The following is a 19,262-nucleotide window of genomic DNA, read 5'->3' as shown; positions in this document are numbered from 1 at the left end:
GCTAATTAATGTTCCTCGAAACAATACCAACACATACTGAAAGAGGGGCTTCCGTTTGGATATGTAGGCTGCATGATAAAAACACAGCCTCATTTTGAAGGATGTTACTATTGTCTGGTGTAGGAAGAGTATACATATTAAAACATCCTTCCAAATAATCGTCGAAATGGTAATAGGTGTTCCTTAGCAATATATTTCCGCCTCTTTCCGACATACACTTTCTTTGAAGTACCAATCCTTTGCCCGTTAAACCCTCATTACAGATTTTAGCAATATGATTAATTGTAAATGTTTTCTCCTCATAAATTTTGTTTGCATGAAAGGTTTTTAGTAGAAATTCAATAACTAAATAAAACAATTCTCGAAACCATCAAAATTCTAGTATTTGAATATAGGATCAAATGTCGGGTCGTGTCTCAGGATTCTTCAGTTCATATAGAGTCGTCTTGAAAATTCATGGAATATTTGCCACTGGATGTTTAACGAACAAAAACCAATCCATCGGTTAATATATATACTTTAGGTATATGTCATTCAATTTGGTATGGCAATATGTAATCAAGCATTTTTGTCCATTTTTCAAAAATCGCTAATTATTTGTTAATTTACAGAATATGGTGAAAGGTGAATGTGAATGTTTTTCTTCAAACTGCATTCTGGAACCCATAATCGAAAGACGTAGAATTCCAGAAAGGTTATACATAAATTAGTATTTCTATATGATAAAAACATGCATATATATATATATATATATATATATATATGTAAGACTGAAAAAATGAAGATGAAATGCATGTATGTGAATATTGATAAATTTACTAATAGTGCATATGTCAGCTAAATACAAACAAACAGAAACAATGTGTGGAGTAATAACTTTTGAACTAGATTACAAAAGTCAAAAATTGATTAAAAGGTTATCTGCATTTTGCACTGTACTGCACAACTCAATCAGAAATCATGAAAGTCGTAGCATGTGTTTTGTTTGTTTCCCTTCTACATTCAACGACATGTAAAGCAGGTAATATATATTTTTTATATCAACATTCATACATATATTACTTATCTATATTTCTTACAATTTTGAGGAGAAAAAAGTAAAATCACAAAAATACTGAAATCAATTCGGAAAGTCCATAATCAAATGGCAAAATCAAATAACAAAACGCATCAAAAACGAATGGACAAGAACTGTCATATTCCTGATTTGGTACAGGCATTTTCAAATGTAGAAAATAGAAAATGGTGGATTGAACCTGGTATTAAAGCTAGCTAAACCATCACATATATCTTGCTACATTTTGCATCGTATTAGTGCTAATGAATAAACTCTGTTTAAACTTTTGCCACTTTCTTTCAATGAATTAAGAGATAGTTATGCGAATTTAAAAATTCTTCCATTTAGGCAAAAACGAGAAGATATTTTGTGTTGTTAAATCTGTTGGATAATCCTACATACTATCAATGGCTTTTACAACTGTTCAAAATATGCTTTATATACTTGTCTTCTAATCAATAAACTGTCGACAACTGTTGTTAAAAAATAAAAGTTGCTTTTAAATTACTGGTCCGGCTACACAGTTATCGTTCTTTGATTTTCACGAGTACCTACACGTGTAGTGTAAACATGTCTCTTTTTGAAGTCAGTTGATAAGATTAAAAAAATAGTATATCTGAAGTAGTTCGACTATATTGTGGACCCTTTTACATAAACAGTCTATGTTTTGTAGTAAGAACTGGTGCTCTTTTTTTTTTTTTTTTTTTTTTTTTTTTTTTTTATAGTTTTGATATAATGTATTCCAAAGGTAGTACACTACACTGTCAAACTCTTTCGAGAATGAACCGGTGCGATTTTTAAAAAATTTAATTGTTTTGTTTTAAAGAAATGCATTACACAATAACTATGTATTTGAGTCCTCAAATACAAATTGTTATATTAATTGATAGTTTATACATGGAAATCATGTCATATTATAATTTTTTGTATATCCCATATTCACTATTTCATTGTAGTACATTATTTGCCAATTCATTCTGAATACGCAGATTTATAACAGTAATTAAGATATCAATAAATGTCTTTAACAATCACATGACGTTTATAATCTGATTTTAATGATTTTAATGATTTTATCATTATTGAAGAAAATATTGATTCATAGATTTAACATCTATGTGTAACTCTTTAAAGCAAGTAAAGCAAATGTCAATTGAAAATGCACAACGCTAATCAACGTATAAAAAAGTATATTAAGTAATTATTTCGCACTCAGTATGTGTTTCCGTTGTAACATTTATCAGGTTCACTCTGACCATAAATTTACGAATGGAGAAGATAACATGAAAATAAGATTCAAAGAAGGATTTTGTCAAACTCTTTTCAAACAAAACATTTTTAAAATAACTTATTACTTGGTTGTTTTTTTTTATTATTGATCATCATTGCATTTTTACATCAATTATAATGTTAAAATGTTACTGTATTTATTGCTTTAGTTGTTTTGTCCGTATTATTGATATACGGTTATCAGTTACCAAGGGTCTCAAAAACATGGGCAAACAACCTCGAATTTATATGGTTTGGTTTTCTAAATGTTTTGATTCGAGCGCCGCTGACGAGTCTTTTATGAATTTTCTATCTTTTTTTCTTTCAGAAAGTTATACAATTTGTTTTACATTTTTACTTTTTCAAAAGAGATACATGACATTTGTACATAATTTGCTTTATATAACTCTTTAAAAGAAAGAAGATATTGAGGCACTTATTTGAACCGAAATTTTACGCATTCACCATTGCAGAATATGTTTTCCGTTTGCAACATACTTATTGGTGCAAAGAGTTTAGACTGTGCACTAGAGCAACTATCAAACATGTTGTTTAACAATCAAAAGTCCAGACAGTGCTTTGATAGATCACGCAGTGACTTATAGATGACAAGGCATGTCTGCTTCCCACGGGGAACGTTTGCTCAGATAACCCAATATTACCTGTCTGAATTGTCTTATCAGCAAGGTCATTCAAGGTGAAGGTCGTAACAAATAAAATGTAATCCGGACCATGACACAATTATCTCTAGCATTAAACTAGTTTCTCCTATCGGTTTTTGGTCTGGAAAAGGACACATATTTGCAGGCCACCAAGACCATTCTTCCAGAGTAGAAATCAAAATGAAACAAATTATGGAAAAGAAAAGTAGAGTACCCAGATCAGACCGTTAGCTCGTTGTCAATTATACCAAATGTCTTCATTTATATAAGGTATAAAATTTCGATAATCTTTTGCTACTAAATCATGAATTATATTAGATAAATTTTGTTTTGACTAGACTTTTTTTCTTTATCTTCATATAAAGCAAGCATAAATTTGATTGTGTTTTTGTGAAATATTTTGTTGGCTACTTTTTGTATTCTTGTATTTTTTTAACCATTGTTGATTGTTGACCCTATCTGTTTAATTTTCTTATCATTGTTTTTTGTCAGTTTGTTATATTGGATACTATACTAGTTACATTGTCTTATCGGGGCCTTTTATAGCTGACTATGCGGTATGGACTTTGCTCATTGTTGAAGTTCGTACGGTGACCTATAGTTGTTAATGTCTGTGTCATTTTGGTTTTTTGTGGATAGTTGCCTCATTGGCAATCATACCACATCTTCTTTTTTTTTATAGTATATTGCAAATTTGTCCTAAGTTCCTTCTTATCGAATTTATCGATGTCCAATGGCGATTTTCTATCACCCATTCTTTGTCATTTATCTGGGGGTAAAATGGGGGTGGGGCAAATGTGTTTATGTGCTGCAAGGACAATATAACTTTGGTTTGAGAAGAAGAGAATTATGTTTGAATGTTGGGGAAAGTTACACATGTTGACCACTTGTGTTACTCTTAAGTCTGACTTATACAAACATTTATTCAAAGAGAAAACTCTCTAAAATCAGTTTTTCTCACATTAATACTCATTTATCAGAATTATAGCCTTAAAGAAATCCCTGTATATACTCTAAGTTTTTCTTAACTGTACATTTTATACACCCTCCCCCTGTTTCAATTTTTTTAAACAATTTGAAATCAAGACTTTAATTATTGCCAGCTTACCCTTTTTGCATATTTTCTGATATAAAATGCCTAGAACCTGTTTAAAAGTGTTTCGATAACATATTGAAAGCATATCAGAACACTATAAACGCGTAATGTTTAGCAGTCAATCATTACAACATTCAAGATTATATAAAGTATCCAATCCTGCCTATGTCTCCAGTCCATATCTTACTGTATGCCTATTTGTCAATTAAAGTTAACATTTTCTGCCTCAAATGGTCAATTTAGAATTCTTGTCACAACAGTTTCATCTATAACCATATATCTGACACAATTTAGCCAATATATATATAATTGAAGTGTTCAAACAAAGCCATATTTGCAATAGTTGTATGTATGAAGATACCAGTGTGAGATGTAAATTCACTTAAGATGACTGCTAACATCTGATTTTTGCATAACTTCCAAGCATAGTTATTGTTTTCTATATCAAGAACTTTAAAATCATAAAATCATAGCATTTACAAGTTAAACTATTTGTTTTATGACCCAGGCAATTGTAGGCCATTTTCTATGTTTTTTTGCCCCTGTGGTCTCAAATTTCCAAAATTATTCTGCTGTTTCTAGCAATTTGAAATATTTAGTACATATTCAGGATAGAACATACTATTGTAAGTTTTGTTGAGAAATTTTTGTATTTCTAGATCGTATTTTTTATGCCGTGGTGACAAAAATGCAGATTTTTTGGTTATCGACAGGACACAAAAACCTATTACTATATTAAGGCAGGATCTATTAGTTTCAATGACTGCGAAGAGTAGATAACAATTTAACTTACATATATGCAAATATTATGATTTTTTTTATTCAGGACTTTAATAAACTATGCATACTGTAAACTGTGAATTTATGCTGAATCATCATATTTAAGGCCCAGGATTCTATCAATCTTCATGAAATATTTATAAAACTTCATATTTGACATGTTTGAGTTAATTTCTATAAAATCTGTGAGACAAAGCAAATATGGTTAAATTCTGAATGTTCTCTTTTTTCACCCAATATAAGTTGCATTAGTGTGCAATTTCCCATAGGAACTCCTTTTACGGCTAAAACTGTACCACTTTTACTATGAAGTTTTGAAAAAAATATTATCCTAGAATTGAAAGTTCATATGCACTACAATTTTTTTCAAAGGTCAAAATATAGGGCTGTGTGTCATATTTTCAACGTTTATATGCCCTGAACATCTCAGAGTTTAAACTAACACTAATTTTGCTAACTACCCCTACCTCGAATGAAGGGTTACCACAGTTTTCAAAATAAACAATATGCACATGTTTATTTACTGGTAACATTCCCAAGTTATGTCTCTTTGAGATGGAACACAGAGACCATAACTGGGAACCAGTATGTAAACAAAATTAATTTTCTATGCATATTCAAGATCACACCAAAAAAGGCGTGGTTTGAGAACAGCTGTATTTACAAAATGCAACCTATAAAATCAAGTGAAATCTATATATAGAACATAACTTATTACATTGATATTAAATGACAGAAAGGGGGATGAGAGGTGGGCATTGACTACATAGAAGGGACCGCTTTAGTCATGCTTCAGTGATTCCTTAAATAATTAGCACATGTTTTCCCACAAAAGGGGGTCCTAGGCACCCTCCCCCTAAATTCTCCTCTGACATCAGAAGCGGGTGTTTGGTAGAGAAACTATATTTGTTTTAATAATTAACGGAATTAGGAAAGGTCGTAGGATCTACAATTTCAATAAATACATGTACAATGGTGAGAATATTTTGTACATCTAATGGTAGTACCGGGGAAAGGGACTTGTACATGTATTTAGTTCACTTTATATAATATTGCCATCCTCCCTTTTCTTTTCATGAAACTAAGTTATCAAATTACATAGGTGTTACACAAGGATTTACCAAAACCTGTCAATTTATTGAAACAACAAACCAGCAGCAAACAACTATCAACAAACATCCAACAACAAACCAGCAGCAAACGATAACCACATGACCCACTGGATAACATGTTTTGATATATAAGTTGATAGTTGACACTGTTTATGATTATTATTTTCCTTCATTCCATTGTAGTCAATCGTAGATCAGTTGGAGCTGGGGCGTCGGCGTACGGTAAAAACCCAGACTTATTATTTCCTATGGTAAATGAGACTACAACTATGGCGCCCGTCACAGCTGTGACTCCTAACAACAACATACAATCAGCGAGACTGCAGGAACTTTACAAAACATTAGTCTGTTTAAATGTTGGGTCAAGTGCAAACGGTAACGATCCCGACAAAAAAATAGGTAAATATGAATTTGAATTTAATCATTTTTTTTGTGCATTATAGCCACTTATTTACAAACAAGACATTTTGAGCCTGATATATAGATTTGTATAAAAGAAATGAATACATTTATGCACTATTAATTAATAGTATTCATAAATTTAGGATACTTTATATTTTTTTAATTTCAAAGGCAAAAATTATGTCCATGTACTTCAGGCATAAATGACTATTTGACGACAAAATATTTATAAGGGCACATTTAATCACAAATTAAGTATATCATATCTGTTTGCAGACTTTGGCAAGAACAGCATGCTCCCAACATGTAAGTTTTAAATTACTTGAATTTAAAAAAAAAAAGTTTGACACATTATATTCTCAATCTTCACAAATAAAGATACACATTGTTTTCAACATTTTAATATTTTCCAGTTGCAACAGCATATCAGTTTGAATTGTATATGAATAACTCTCCTTGCCATCAAGAGACATAGTCACCGTGTTATGCATGTATAAGCCAGCCTCTCGTTGGTCGGTCAAACCATCCGAATCAATTAAAATGTAATGAATCAAAGTGTGAGATAACTCGGCCCGGAGACAACTCGGACCGTCAATAAGCCAATTAGATCATGCCACTTAAACTCTTTTTAAAGAGAAAATTACCCTGTATCGGTCGTTTGTTCGGCAGAATGGATGCATATCTTGAGCCAAGTTGTGCTTATATTTTTAAAGTTGAAGAATTTTTGTTTTTCTTCTTCAGATCCTACACATGTAAAGGACTGTTTCTGTGAGTAGACACATTAATACATATTCATACATCGCTACCATCCATTTTATCTGTATTGTTTAAATTTGTTGAAATGTTATACTCCTGCCATTTTTTATGAATACATTAAATGTGTGATTTTATTTCTTTAATTTATTTCCATTCACCTTTCTATAATGCTTTGCATTGCTCTCTTGTAGTTTTGCTTTTAATAATCAATTGCATTTATCTTGTACATTGCTATAACAATCAAATTTTAATATCTATCAGAAGACAATTCATTCAGCGTATATAAAGAGGTTGTTAAAAATAGTAGAATGTTTTGAATTGAACTCCTAATAGACACATATATTTTTTTTTCTATCTGAATTTCGTTTCAGTTAACTATAACTGCCACGAGAAAGTTGATTTAGTGTTCCTCTTGGATGCCTCTGGTTCTGTTGGAATAGAAAATTTTGAGAAGGAGAAACAATTTATTATTGAGTCATCCAACCAATTCATTATAGGGCCTAATGACGCTCAAGTTAGTGTCGTTATGTTTTCTAACCAACCACACAACCAGTTCAACTTGAGCGAGTTCGACAACATTTCATCCATCACAAACGAAATCAACGCTATTCCCTATGCAGCAGGAGGTACTTACACTAGTTTAGCTCTTCAGTTTGCTGGCGATAATAGTTTCACTGCTGAAGCTGGCAACAGACCAGATGCAATCGATGTTCTGGTGGTCGTCACAGATGGCAAATCTACTGATCATGCGCAGACTCTTAGGGAAGCAGCAGCTTTAAAACAAAGAAACATCGTTATTGTTGGTGTAGGGATAGGAAGCGGAGTTGATACACAAGAACTCAATGGTATTGCAACAAGTCCTCTGTATGTCATGTATGCTAATGACTTTGATGCACTAAGACATTTTTACAGAGATATTCATGATATTTCCTGCATCGTTGGTAAGTTAAGATAACAAATACGAACTGTCTTCTCTAAATACCGTCATGATTAAGGTTAACCCGAAAACACCTCTCATCCTCTTTAACAGTGTTTTTTTTTTCTAAGTCAAGCATCTTTCAAAATTAGTCAAAAAAAATAAAGAATAAATGAAATCAGTTAAATATATATGAACTATCATCATCATCTCTGATAAATTCATGCATATTTAAGATGTTTTAGAATTAATTTGATTGCTAGCTGTTTTCATAACGTTCAGTGTCAATATTGCATGCATAAACAGGTCGATTTGCAATTAGGCTCCTTAAAGCCATGAGCTTATGCATCACAACACTATTTTAAATAAAATGTTATTGTTATTTCAAAGTATGTCATTTTATGAAAAGAACGTGAAAAAAAATGTGAATCAAAACAAACACTTCACAAAAGACAGGGGTGATACAAACAGAATATAGCATGTATAAGTCGAATAAATAGAAAAAAATAGACAAAAGGAACTCCACCAAAAACAGGAGATTAATTTGGGTTCTACGGAAGGGTAAACATATCCCGGTCTACATGTGGTACCCGTCGTATTGCAATCATATGTACACATTTGGCGATTAGACTCATTCCATGAACTCACATTTGAAGAAAAATGGACGGATTGTGTTACCATATTAATCTAAATATCATAATCTGTGAATTAAATATTTCATACCGGTCAAATTTCGTGTGTCAAAATTAACATACATTAATGATGTATATACAGTCGAACCTCGTTGTGTCGACCTCAGTTGTGTCGAAAACTCTGATGAGTCGAAGTAATTTCTCGGTCCCGGCATAATATCCGTTTGATCAATGCATTTTAACCTCGAGCTCTAATGAGTCGAACTCGGATGATTCAAATTATCGGTTAAATCAAGGTAATATTTAAGTCCCGTCTATGTAAAATTGATGTAAATTGACCCCGGTGTCTCGAAGTTCAAAAGTAAAAAAAAAAAATCGAAAGAAATCAAAACTTTAAAAATAAAATTCATAACGGATGTTTTTCTTGTTTAACCTATTCATTTCCATAAGTGATTAGAGCTGTGTAAAATCCATAAGTGTTTAAAGCTGTGTAAACATACTTGTTTGTATAACAGTTAAAATGACATGTTTATGATGGCCGCTAATCAACACCTTTGTTGATCGTCCAAGCGGAACATGAATGTGCTGAACCTATTTCACTTGGTATAAAAACGAAACGAATTTAAATGACCCAAGCTGAGATTAGATTAACCGTTAGAATAAAAACAATAATTAGACGAGAAACACTTATGAACCACATCAACAAAACGACAATTACTGAACACCAAATTCTTGACGTAGGACATGTGCAAATAAATGCAGCGGGTTTAAACGTTTTAATAGATACCAACCTTATCTGGAACAATAGTGTAACTTCACAACATAAAACATACACACTTTAAAATTTCAATTGAAATGGCTTAACACGTCATACATCATTTCACACAATGTAGAATATCTTGTTAGTTTAAATGATGGATGGGATAATACCTCTACAATTACAATAATTATTATTTCAACTTTGTATTTTAGAACCTGTTGTGACAACACCAGAGCCAACAAGACCTCCATTAGGTATTCACATTAATTTATTTATCAATACGCACTCTTTTTTAATTTCTTTTTATACATAATAAAATTTGATGCGACTGTCATACAAGTGAGAGGTCTAGCTAGCTATACAACCAGGTTCAATCCACAATTTTCTACATAAGAAAATGTCTGAACGAAGAAACGAATATGACAGTTGTTGTCTATTCGTTTGATGTTTTCGAGCTTTTGATTTTGCTATTTTATTAGGGACTTTCCGTTTTGCACTTTCCTTGGAGTTCAGTATTTGGGTGATTTTATTCGTTGTTCATACTACGCTTTTATTTTCAACGAGTTCTCTTTGACATCCAAAAATCAGTAGAACAAATGTGAGTACCAGGTCAGAAATATGACAGTTGTTGTCCATTCGTCTGATGTGTATGAGGGTTTTTTGTCTTCGATAAGGGACTTCTGTCTTGAATTTTTCTCGGAGTTCGTTATTTTTGTGATTTTTTTTTTAATTCCCTGTAGTATTAATAACATTTATATTAAGTGATTGATTGATGTTTTCTCACCATCTGTTAGTTATTATTTCACAAGACGAAAAGAACTTAATAATAATTAGAATACGTAAGGTTCATCAACAGAGACGAAGCATGAATGAATCAAGACTGTCAATAGAACACATTTTACAAAGTAACAGGATATGTACCCATGAATCCCTTCATCAGATGTCATACATATACAGGGACACATGACATTAGAATATATATGGGCATTGCTCCGTACTGATGTATATACAAAGTCAAACGGACTCCTATTGATGATGATTCGTAACCTCAAATGGAAAACCTTGAATCAATCTATATACAACTTCGTAGCCTCGTTGTACTGTTATGGTGCAGTCAGCAAATTCAACTTTTTTTAGCGATATTACAAATTTAGAACTTTTTATATGTCTTAGATAATTATGTTAATCATGTTAATATTACATGTATAATGAACAATATAATCTTTAATGGAAGATTTTTTTTTAAATTTCAGATTGTCACGACAAGGCAGATCTCGTTTTTCTACTGGATGCATCCGGATCTGTTGGAATTGACAATTTCAACAAAGAAAAGAATTTCATCTCCAACTCTTTATCTCGATTCATCATAGGTCCTAATGATACTCAAGTCAGTGTTGTAATGTTTTCTAATCAGCCTGTCAGTCAATTTAATTTGAGCGAGTACCAGGACCGAGAATCGATTGTAAATGAGACCAATTCAATTCCCTATCAAGCCGGAGGTACTTACACAAGCTCAGCCTTGGCATTTACCAGGGACTATAGTTTTACAGCACCAGCAGGTGACAGACCAGATGCCAGGAACTTTCTGATTGTTATAACTGATGGAAAGTCGACAGACCCTACACAGACATTAGTTGAAGCAGCTAATTTAAAGCAAAATCAAATAGTGATAATTGGGGTAGGAATAGGTAGCGGAGTTGATAGAACTGAACTCTCGGCGATTGCAAGTGGTCCACAATATGTTTTGCATGTGGATAATTTCAACTCACTCAGCCAGTTTTATGGCGACATTCACCAACTAGCATGCATCGCTGGTAAGAAATCTTTACCAATGAAATATTACAACTTAACAATAGTTTTCAGTATATTATTTTTCTTTTTGCAAGTGAGGTTCAGAAATTTCTAATAGTTTCTTTAAATCATCAAACTGTGAAACTGAATTCAATGATTGAGACAGAACATGAAAAAGATCGTCAAATTAAATGTAGTTGTTGTCGTTTTTCTTTCTCAATGGGTGAGCAGTTTTTGTAGCTTAAATTATTTGAACGATACTGTCATTTTGTTGGCTCCTGTACTAATACACGGTAAAAAAAAGGGACACAGACATTACCGATTATAACGTAATTTCTATCTGTATATACCAATTGCATCAGTTGGTGATTAGATTGACATTAATATATGTTTGGTGAAAATAATTAACTGCAAATAGATAGTAATTTTACATTTTCCCCCAACAAATTAAAAGTAAGGACATAATTCTAGGCTAAGCATTGTTAATAATATAAAGGGGCGGTTTAAATCTTAACTGCATTTGTTAATAAAAATAGAGAAACAAAACTCATATATTTTAACCTGAGACATGGGACATCAAAGGTTACGTGTGTCTTTTGTAATTGTGAGATTTAGTATAATGATAACATTTGTAGTAACGAAAGAAAGATAATTATGTGTTACCGTATAACGGGTTATTTTCGCGGGTGTAAAATTTCGCGATTTTCATGGAATAAGAAATACGAAATATTTTGGCGGTTATTATGTCGGCGGATTTAGTATTTCTATCAATACCTTTGCATATGCATTTTTGAATTGGCGGAATTTATTTTATCGCTTTTGTTCTATGAATAAAAATAAGCGAAAATTAAACCCTGCGAAAATAAACCGCTATACGGTATTGTAGTTGCTTTTATTGTTTTAACAATTACACTGTTAAAGTAAATCTTGTTTTGATAAATAACTAATGATTAAGTGATTATGTTGACAAAACAATTGTGATTATTTTATCACTTGGACACCCCATGAGGTGTCTCTGTTATAAACTTTTATTTTACTTGCAGATCAAACCACTCCACCTCCAACTACACCAGGTAAAAAGTTCTTATATGCTAATATGCATACAACCACTCCTGTTAAGAAATCCAATCGTAGTAAAACTTATCCTAGGACAAGTTGAAAAATGTGTCCGTTCGGAACAAATCTAAACTCAAGTAGTTTTATGCATATCAGCCCGTTTTATTTTTCTTTAAAATGACACTGATAACCCATGTTTGATTAAAATAAGTAACATGCAAAAATTCTTAAGGTTTAAACATTTTTTGATACATATTCTGACCAGTATGATCTGCCCCCCCCCCCCCCCTTTCCCCCGATACCATTAACGATAATCTTTAGTTTGACTTTGGGATACTATAATAAAAAGAAATTAAAAAAATTGGAGACTAGTTATGTGACAAAAATTTTAAAGCAGAATAAGATATGAACATTTAATTTATATCGATTCACACTTTACAAATTCCATGAACTAGTTTAACTTAACAATATAGGTTTTTCTGAAAAAAAATTTCCGCATTTAATCTCTTTAACCTTTAATGTGTGTATAATATTAGAATGGCGTTTAAAGGTGTTCAACGATATGTTTTCACATCGACGTATAAGTTGATAAAATGATCCTATTTGGTTTGCTTTGTGTTGAGATCCCTCCGATATATCAGGTGTGAATTTATCAACAACTTGAAACATTGATAATATCTATCTGGATACTTTACTAGTGTTTGTTTAAGATAACATGTGACATTTCAGTCATTATCTTAGCGATTGTAAGATCACAAAAACTTCATGGTGATGTACAAACCCTTATAAGTTCTTTAATAATAAAAAAAATATTTGGGGAGACACATAAAAATAAGAAACTGCTTACCGTTCCGGAGTACCCCATTTCCATTCGTTTTTGTAGTTGGATTCATCACGTGTATGTTGCTGAAACTGTATATTCTCTGCATGCATATTTTGAGGACTGGTTTGCATTTCCGTTTGACTTTTCTTATTCTTTATTCTTTCTGAAAAAAAGATGGGGGATGATAGCATATGAGACAACAGTCCACCAAAACATCAAGGAACATATACATAATCACCTAAAATTAAAAGGCTATAAACAATAGCCATTTTGTGTAAAATCCCCCCAAAAAACTTAGATATGCATATAAGTGTTTCTTAATATATATCTTTCGAGACCGTAACAGATCATGATATAAACCTTAGTATTCAAAAGTCGACGGTTTTTTCTATTGGTAAAACTTTATAATTGGACATAACAAGAGAACGATTTTTTAATGATACGATATTAAAGTTTCTTTCGTTTTTCTATCATACATTATACATGAATAGGTGAGCTTTTTGACCCAGGTTGCCAAGGTGTCTGTTTGTTTTAGGTTTATGAGATTGAATATCGTGTTGGTAGTTTCCGACTATACTGAATGGGGGATAAGAATATACCAAATGTTAACAACTTGATCTTAAATCATAAATGAACTATAACTGCATTTGAATGGTTTTACACTAGTAATTGTTTGGGAAACCTTATAGCTTGCTGTTCGATTTGAGCCAAGGCTCTGTTTTGAAGACCGTACTTTGAACTATAATTGTTTACTTTTTTAAATTGTGACTTGGATGGAGAGTTGTCTCATTAGCACTCATACCACATCTTCCTATATCTATAACTGCATGTCTTAATTTGTTATAGAACCGACAACAACTGGAACTACCCCAGAACCTACAACTGGTGAACCAATTACAACAGGTTCTACCCCAGAACCAACGACAGGAGAACCAGTAACAGGAAAGAGATCAACAGGTTTGTATGATTTTTTAAAACTTTTGAATGTTGGTCAAATGTTGACAAAAGTAGGTTTCCATTAAAACATTTTTTGACTACCTACCTCCCATAAAAACATGGAATAGGAATAATAGTATTAATACTTTAGCAGACAACACACATAAGGGACTTTCATTTTTAAATTTTCCTCAAAGTTTTGTGATTTTACTTTTCAGCAGACAACATACATTTTCCTCTTGAATACTATTCTGCTTAAGATTCTTACAGATGAAAAATAATAAGAAATGTATTGCCTACCATTGCGTTCCTAAAATACGAAACAAGGAAAGCTTATAATTCCCATAATCAGTGTGTTTATTTTGTTTTTACAGGACCCGGTGTAGGCACAGGATCTGGAGTAACAGGTATGTAACAAAAATATGATATCAAAATTGAACAAATCTTTTATATGTTCCTTGAAAATTTCCTTTTGAAATAAGTATTAGGCAATTCATCTTGTGACATTGGTTTTACCAGGGATACCAATATTTACCGAAATAAATCATTAATTTATTAGACTTGTGTGTAGATGTATATTGTACTAGAATAACTTCTTGTAACGTGTTTAACTGTCATAAGATCGTACTCGTTAAAGCCAGTAACTGTCTCGCAAGAGATTGTTTTTTTTTATATTTCACGACTATGAGCAAGTATATTTTTACAGATTGGCTTTTAATTACTCCATAGTTTACTAAAAAAAATGAACAAGTGACTGTATTACAGTATTTAATCCAGTATAACAATTATATTTTAAAAACTAAAATGCACGGTAGATAAACAATAGCTTACACATATTTTCTGCCCACCATGCAAGTGATACAGGTTGACAGTCTGATTTAGAACGTTATTGCTGATTTTAACATAAAATGGCGCTTATCTCACTCACTAATTGTAGTTAACCCCATGCCTAGGTTTAATATCTTTTTATTATTTTATGCATAGATTCAATATTATCGAATAGATTTACGAATAGATCTAAGAAACTTGTAATACAAGAACATGATGATTAGTATTCATGAAAAAATAAAACTGTTTCAATTGGTGATCTGAAATAAAATTAAAAAAAAAGATAGTTATTAGCGTGAAAAAATAGAATAATTTAACTCTTTTTCTTTGTGTTAATTTTTCACAAATTCACAGTCTTAATTTGTATAATTGATATTTGATAATTACACAAATAACGGATGAATCGGCTTGTTTAACACACTATAAGATGTCAAAACTTATAAACATTTGCTATTTTTATATTAATACTAATCAGATGTGCGAGAGACATGATTCTCACTGTGTTTTTGGTGATGTTCGTATTGCTCAGGTTTAAGTATGTTTTGCAGTATTTTTTTAGAATGTGGTTTGTGTTTTCATCATTTATATATTCTGATCATGAATTTTTTTTTCTTCAACTTATGATTTTCAAATTTTGTATATGAATAATCTGTCTCTTTTTCGAACTGCCTACTAAAATATATAAGTCTTGTATATGACATATGCAAAGAACAAACCAACTTTATTTGTCTTCAAATCGCTTATGAGATTCAATGTTTGCACACATGGAGACTTACAATCAGCATCAATAAAAGCAATTTTATACCAATTCCTAGTTTGTAGATTACTTTTTATGTGAACATTATCTTAACTCTCTACATTTATTTTATGTCTTACTCCTATACTACGTCAATTGATATTAATAAAATGTGCCATCTGTTTCTTTTCGTTACTTTTATTATGCTACATGCATTATATTCAAGTTATATTTTTACTTGCAGCGGGACCTTTACCAACACCAGTATATAGATGATTTTCATTTTTTGGACAGTACAACGACTTCACAATTTATTAATACATGTCGTACATGCACATTGCATGTGTAATAAAATTTCAAATATGTACAATGTATTTTTCATTTCTAATACTAGAAAGGAGGGACGAAAGATACCAGAGGGACAGTCAAACTCTGAAATCGAAAACAAACTGACAACGCCTGGCTAAAAATGAAAGAAGACAAACAGACAAACAATAGAACACATGACACAACATCGAAAATCAAAGTATAAGCAACATGAACCCCACCAAAAACTAGGGTTGATCTCAGAAGCTTCCCTAAAATTAACTATAATGTTATCTTAAGAATATTACAGAGTCCATGTTTAACATCAAAGTATTCTTATTGATATTTTAAAGTGTTTGTGTCTTACTGAAAGAGAGGCCAAAGATAACAAAAGGACATTCAAATTCATAAGTCGAAACACATCTGGAAACGGTTTGAGAAACAAATGACCAAAAAAAATAAACAATAGTACACAAAACACAACAAAGAAATCTAAATATTGACTAATTCTGTAGCTACTGTTCCGTATCCAGGTTTTCATTTCCAGATAAGATTTGGTGGTCTTCTATATAAAAAAAAACATGGACAATCGGGAAAACAGTTTTAGAATCAACGTATGCGTCTTCTTTTACTCTACCATATATACTTGATACTATGATTTTTAGAAATGATATTCCCGTCCATACATGTATTCAAATTGTGTTATTGTTCGAATAAGATAAGACCAACTATACTAGAGGGGAGGGGGGCAATACCTTTTTGTGTTAACCTGTTATGGCCCTTTTCAAGGTGGTGTTAACTGTTATCTGAGATCAATTTAAGCTGTTAACTGTTTTCAACCCTGTTTTTTAACTGTTATCAGCATGTTTGCATTTTTTGTTAACTGTTTTTGTCAAAATCGAGGTGTTTTTAACATGTTAACGGGCCCCTATTGCCCCCCTCATACTAATCCGGAAAACTAATCGCAGTTAATAGACAATAGTACGTCAACAAACAATTCTACGCACTATCAAAACAAATTCAAAACTACAGAGTTCTAAAGGACAAATCTATCCTTATTTTTAAATACGGCTATTTTATGCCAAATACTCTCTAATTGGTAAACACTCCCATTAAGTGGTTGTTGATGGTTTGCAGTTATCTTGTTTAGATTACAAATTCGAACAATGTGTTTTTTTATAATCCGCAAAAGGTAACCATACGATTTCGACAGTTGAGTATGCTTGCGACATATTTTGTTCCTAACTAGACTTTAAACTTCACTGAGATTTAGTGGAGGGAATGGAAATGATGACCATAACATGCATAAGTTATGGAATGAATAAGTCTATTTCGTGGTCTAAAGCATTTCATTTAAATTTCATACACTATCTCCATTTATCATCCAGAAATATATCAAGTAATATATAATAACATCATTATATACTACTGTTGCCTTAATATATGTTGTATAAATTATAATTTGTACAGTATTTTTGTTCAAGTTATCAGTATTTTGTGAATCTCTTTACATAATTAGATAAAATAAGCACAGTGTCTTTGGTTAAGGTTGTCCCACCCTTTATGTCCACTGCAACATACCAAAGTCTTGCACATAGCCCCGTCACACAGTTTATTTGAAAACACTAACGAAAAGTATTCTCCCTTTGTTATCCAGAAAGTTTAGAATTTTTCCAACAATCAAGTACCATAACTTTAGAAAATTAAAAGTGAAAACGACGAAAAATCGAGTTTAACCTATCTTTACTTGAACACAATGCAACATTTCAATTTTTAATAAATTTAAAGGGAAACTTCGCAAAAAAATCAAAAATTGATATTATGTTCATTCTGTATAAAAATGCTCAAATTCATAGATATTAAAGTTTTATTCCGCTAGATAAGAGATCACCATCGATTTTAAATTTAGAGTATCAGTTCTCTGCGTTCGGCCATTTTGTCTTCTTTTCCGATTAATAACAACGATATGTCTATAAACCACAAAGGAACAAAACTACAGTAACCGATGTAGTCGTAATTGCGTGTCGATATCTTGTCAATCGTACGGTTGTTTTATCCGACTAACTAACTTGATACGGAAAATATTCTTGTTTTTTTTTCAAATTACCATGGTCTGTTATTTTTAAACTGTTAATATTGGAATTAGTGAAAATGTCAAAGTTGAAATCATAAATAAGTGTTCCGTGAAAATTGTTTTCGAAAATCTAATTTGTTCATAATTGTTTGAAGTAATAAACTTTATTCAAATAAATTCTGATCTTCCCTCATCTGATCACCAGCATGGCTAAAGGTATTACTCCAAAAGGTATTGTGAGGGGTGTGAGGTGACACGTCCAGGTATTCAAGCGATTTCCTGTCGGGCTTGCAAGTTCATGCATCATTTCACTTCTGTAGGTATTGATAAGTGTACACGGCCGATAACTTATAACTTGCCATTTTGAACTATCAGGTGTATAATATACATCTCTGTCTTCCGTGTCCGAAAGTGATATAGTATACTAGTCATCACTTAACTCATACGCTTGTTTATACATAACATTTCTGGTGTAAAGAATATTATTTATAAAAATATAAATAATACCAAAAAAAAGATTTGAAGAAATAGAAGGCTTTTTTTATTTATAAATTTATTGAATTAAAATAATTCAGTATTTTATCGTTACAAAAGTAATCAGAAGTCATAATTCATTTAAAAGTGAGCTTATGCAAAATATACAACAGCTATCCAGTTATTGTGCGACCTTATTACTCCTGTAAATTAATTTTAATTCTTTTTCTTACATTTCTGTGTCTAAAACTATAACTGACTCCCGTATATTATTGGTGTCATCCTGGTTTGCCCACTTTTAATTACATGTATATGTAAACATAGAGGGAATTGTTGTTTTAACAATTATAGTTTATTTCTGAATTAGTCATATTTTTTACCTTTTATTTTACCTGCAAATTTTAAAAAGAATATTATATTCTGCTATTAAATCATAAGGAAAATGTGCAAAACTTTTCTATATTTTATATATCTTTGGCAGGAAAATGTATTTTTATTTATAAAAAAAATAGGAAAAAATGTGCACTCAAAATGAATTATTATTCCAATTTATCAACAAATAGTTTTAATTATTGTGAACATTCGGAAAAAAAGTAAAAAGTAAAAGAATGAAACTAAAAATTTATTAGAATTAATCTCATTTGAATATCTTTGACTTTATGTACAATTTCTGTATGACCATTCTCACAAACGAACAATAAAGGTGTCAAACTGTCGTTAATTTTAATAAAATACACTTTTAAGAAATTTAATATAAAAAAAAATATCAAATTAATTCTAACAACTAGAATATAAA

At 31.3% G+C, this 19,262-nt stretch overlaps 1 protein-coding gene across 1 annotated transcript in view; it reads left to right on the top strand.

Annotated features, from left to right (window-relative positions):
• Nucleotides 1-879: 879 nt before the first annotated feature.
• LOC139526449 (von Willebrand factor A domain-containing protein 2-like) overlaps nucleotides 880-19,262 on the top strand; it is a 43,814-nt gene continuing 25,431 nt past the window's right edge. The window contains exons 1-10 of the mRNA XM_071321598.1: nucleotides 880-1,021; nucleotides 6,160-6,375; nucleotides 6,655-6,684; nucleotides 7,120-7,146; nucleotides 7,506-8,075; nucleotides 9,655-9,696; nucleotides 10,696-11,256; nucleotides 12,277-12,306; nucleotides 13,959-14,069; nucleotides 14,423-14,455. Coding sequence (XP_071177699.1) covers nucleotides 961-1,021; nucleotides 6,160-6,375; nucleotides 6,655-6,684; nucleotides 7,120-7,146; nucleotides 7,506-8,075; nucleotides 9,655-9,696; nucleotides 10,696-11,256; nucleotides 12,277-12,306; nucleotides 13,959-14,069; nucleotides 14,423-14,455 — 1,681 coding nt within the window. The 5' untranslated portion in view covers nucleotides 880-960. The remainder of the gene's footprint in view (nucleotides 1,022-6,159; nucleotides 6,376-6,654; nucleotides 6,685-7,119; nucleotides 7,147-7,505; nucleotides 8,076-9,654; nucleotides 9,697-10,695; nucleotides 11,257-12,276; nucleotides 12,307-13,958; nucleotides 14,070-14,422; nucleotides 14,456-19,262) is intronic.

This window comes from Mytilus edulis, chromosome 6 (genome assembly GCF_963676685.1).
Source record: "Mytilus edulis chromosome 6, xbMytEdul2.2, whole genome shotgun sequence".
In the NCBI taxonomy this organism is placed as follows: Eukaryota; Metazoa; Mollusca; class Bivalvia; order Mytilida; family Mytilidae; genus Mytilus; species Mytilus edulis.
Note: the sequence above shows the minus strand (reverse complement) of the source record. Positions and strands in the feature narration are given on the sequence as shown.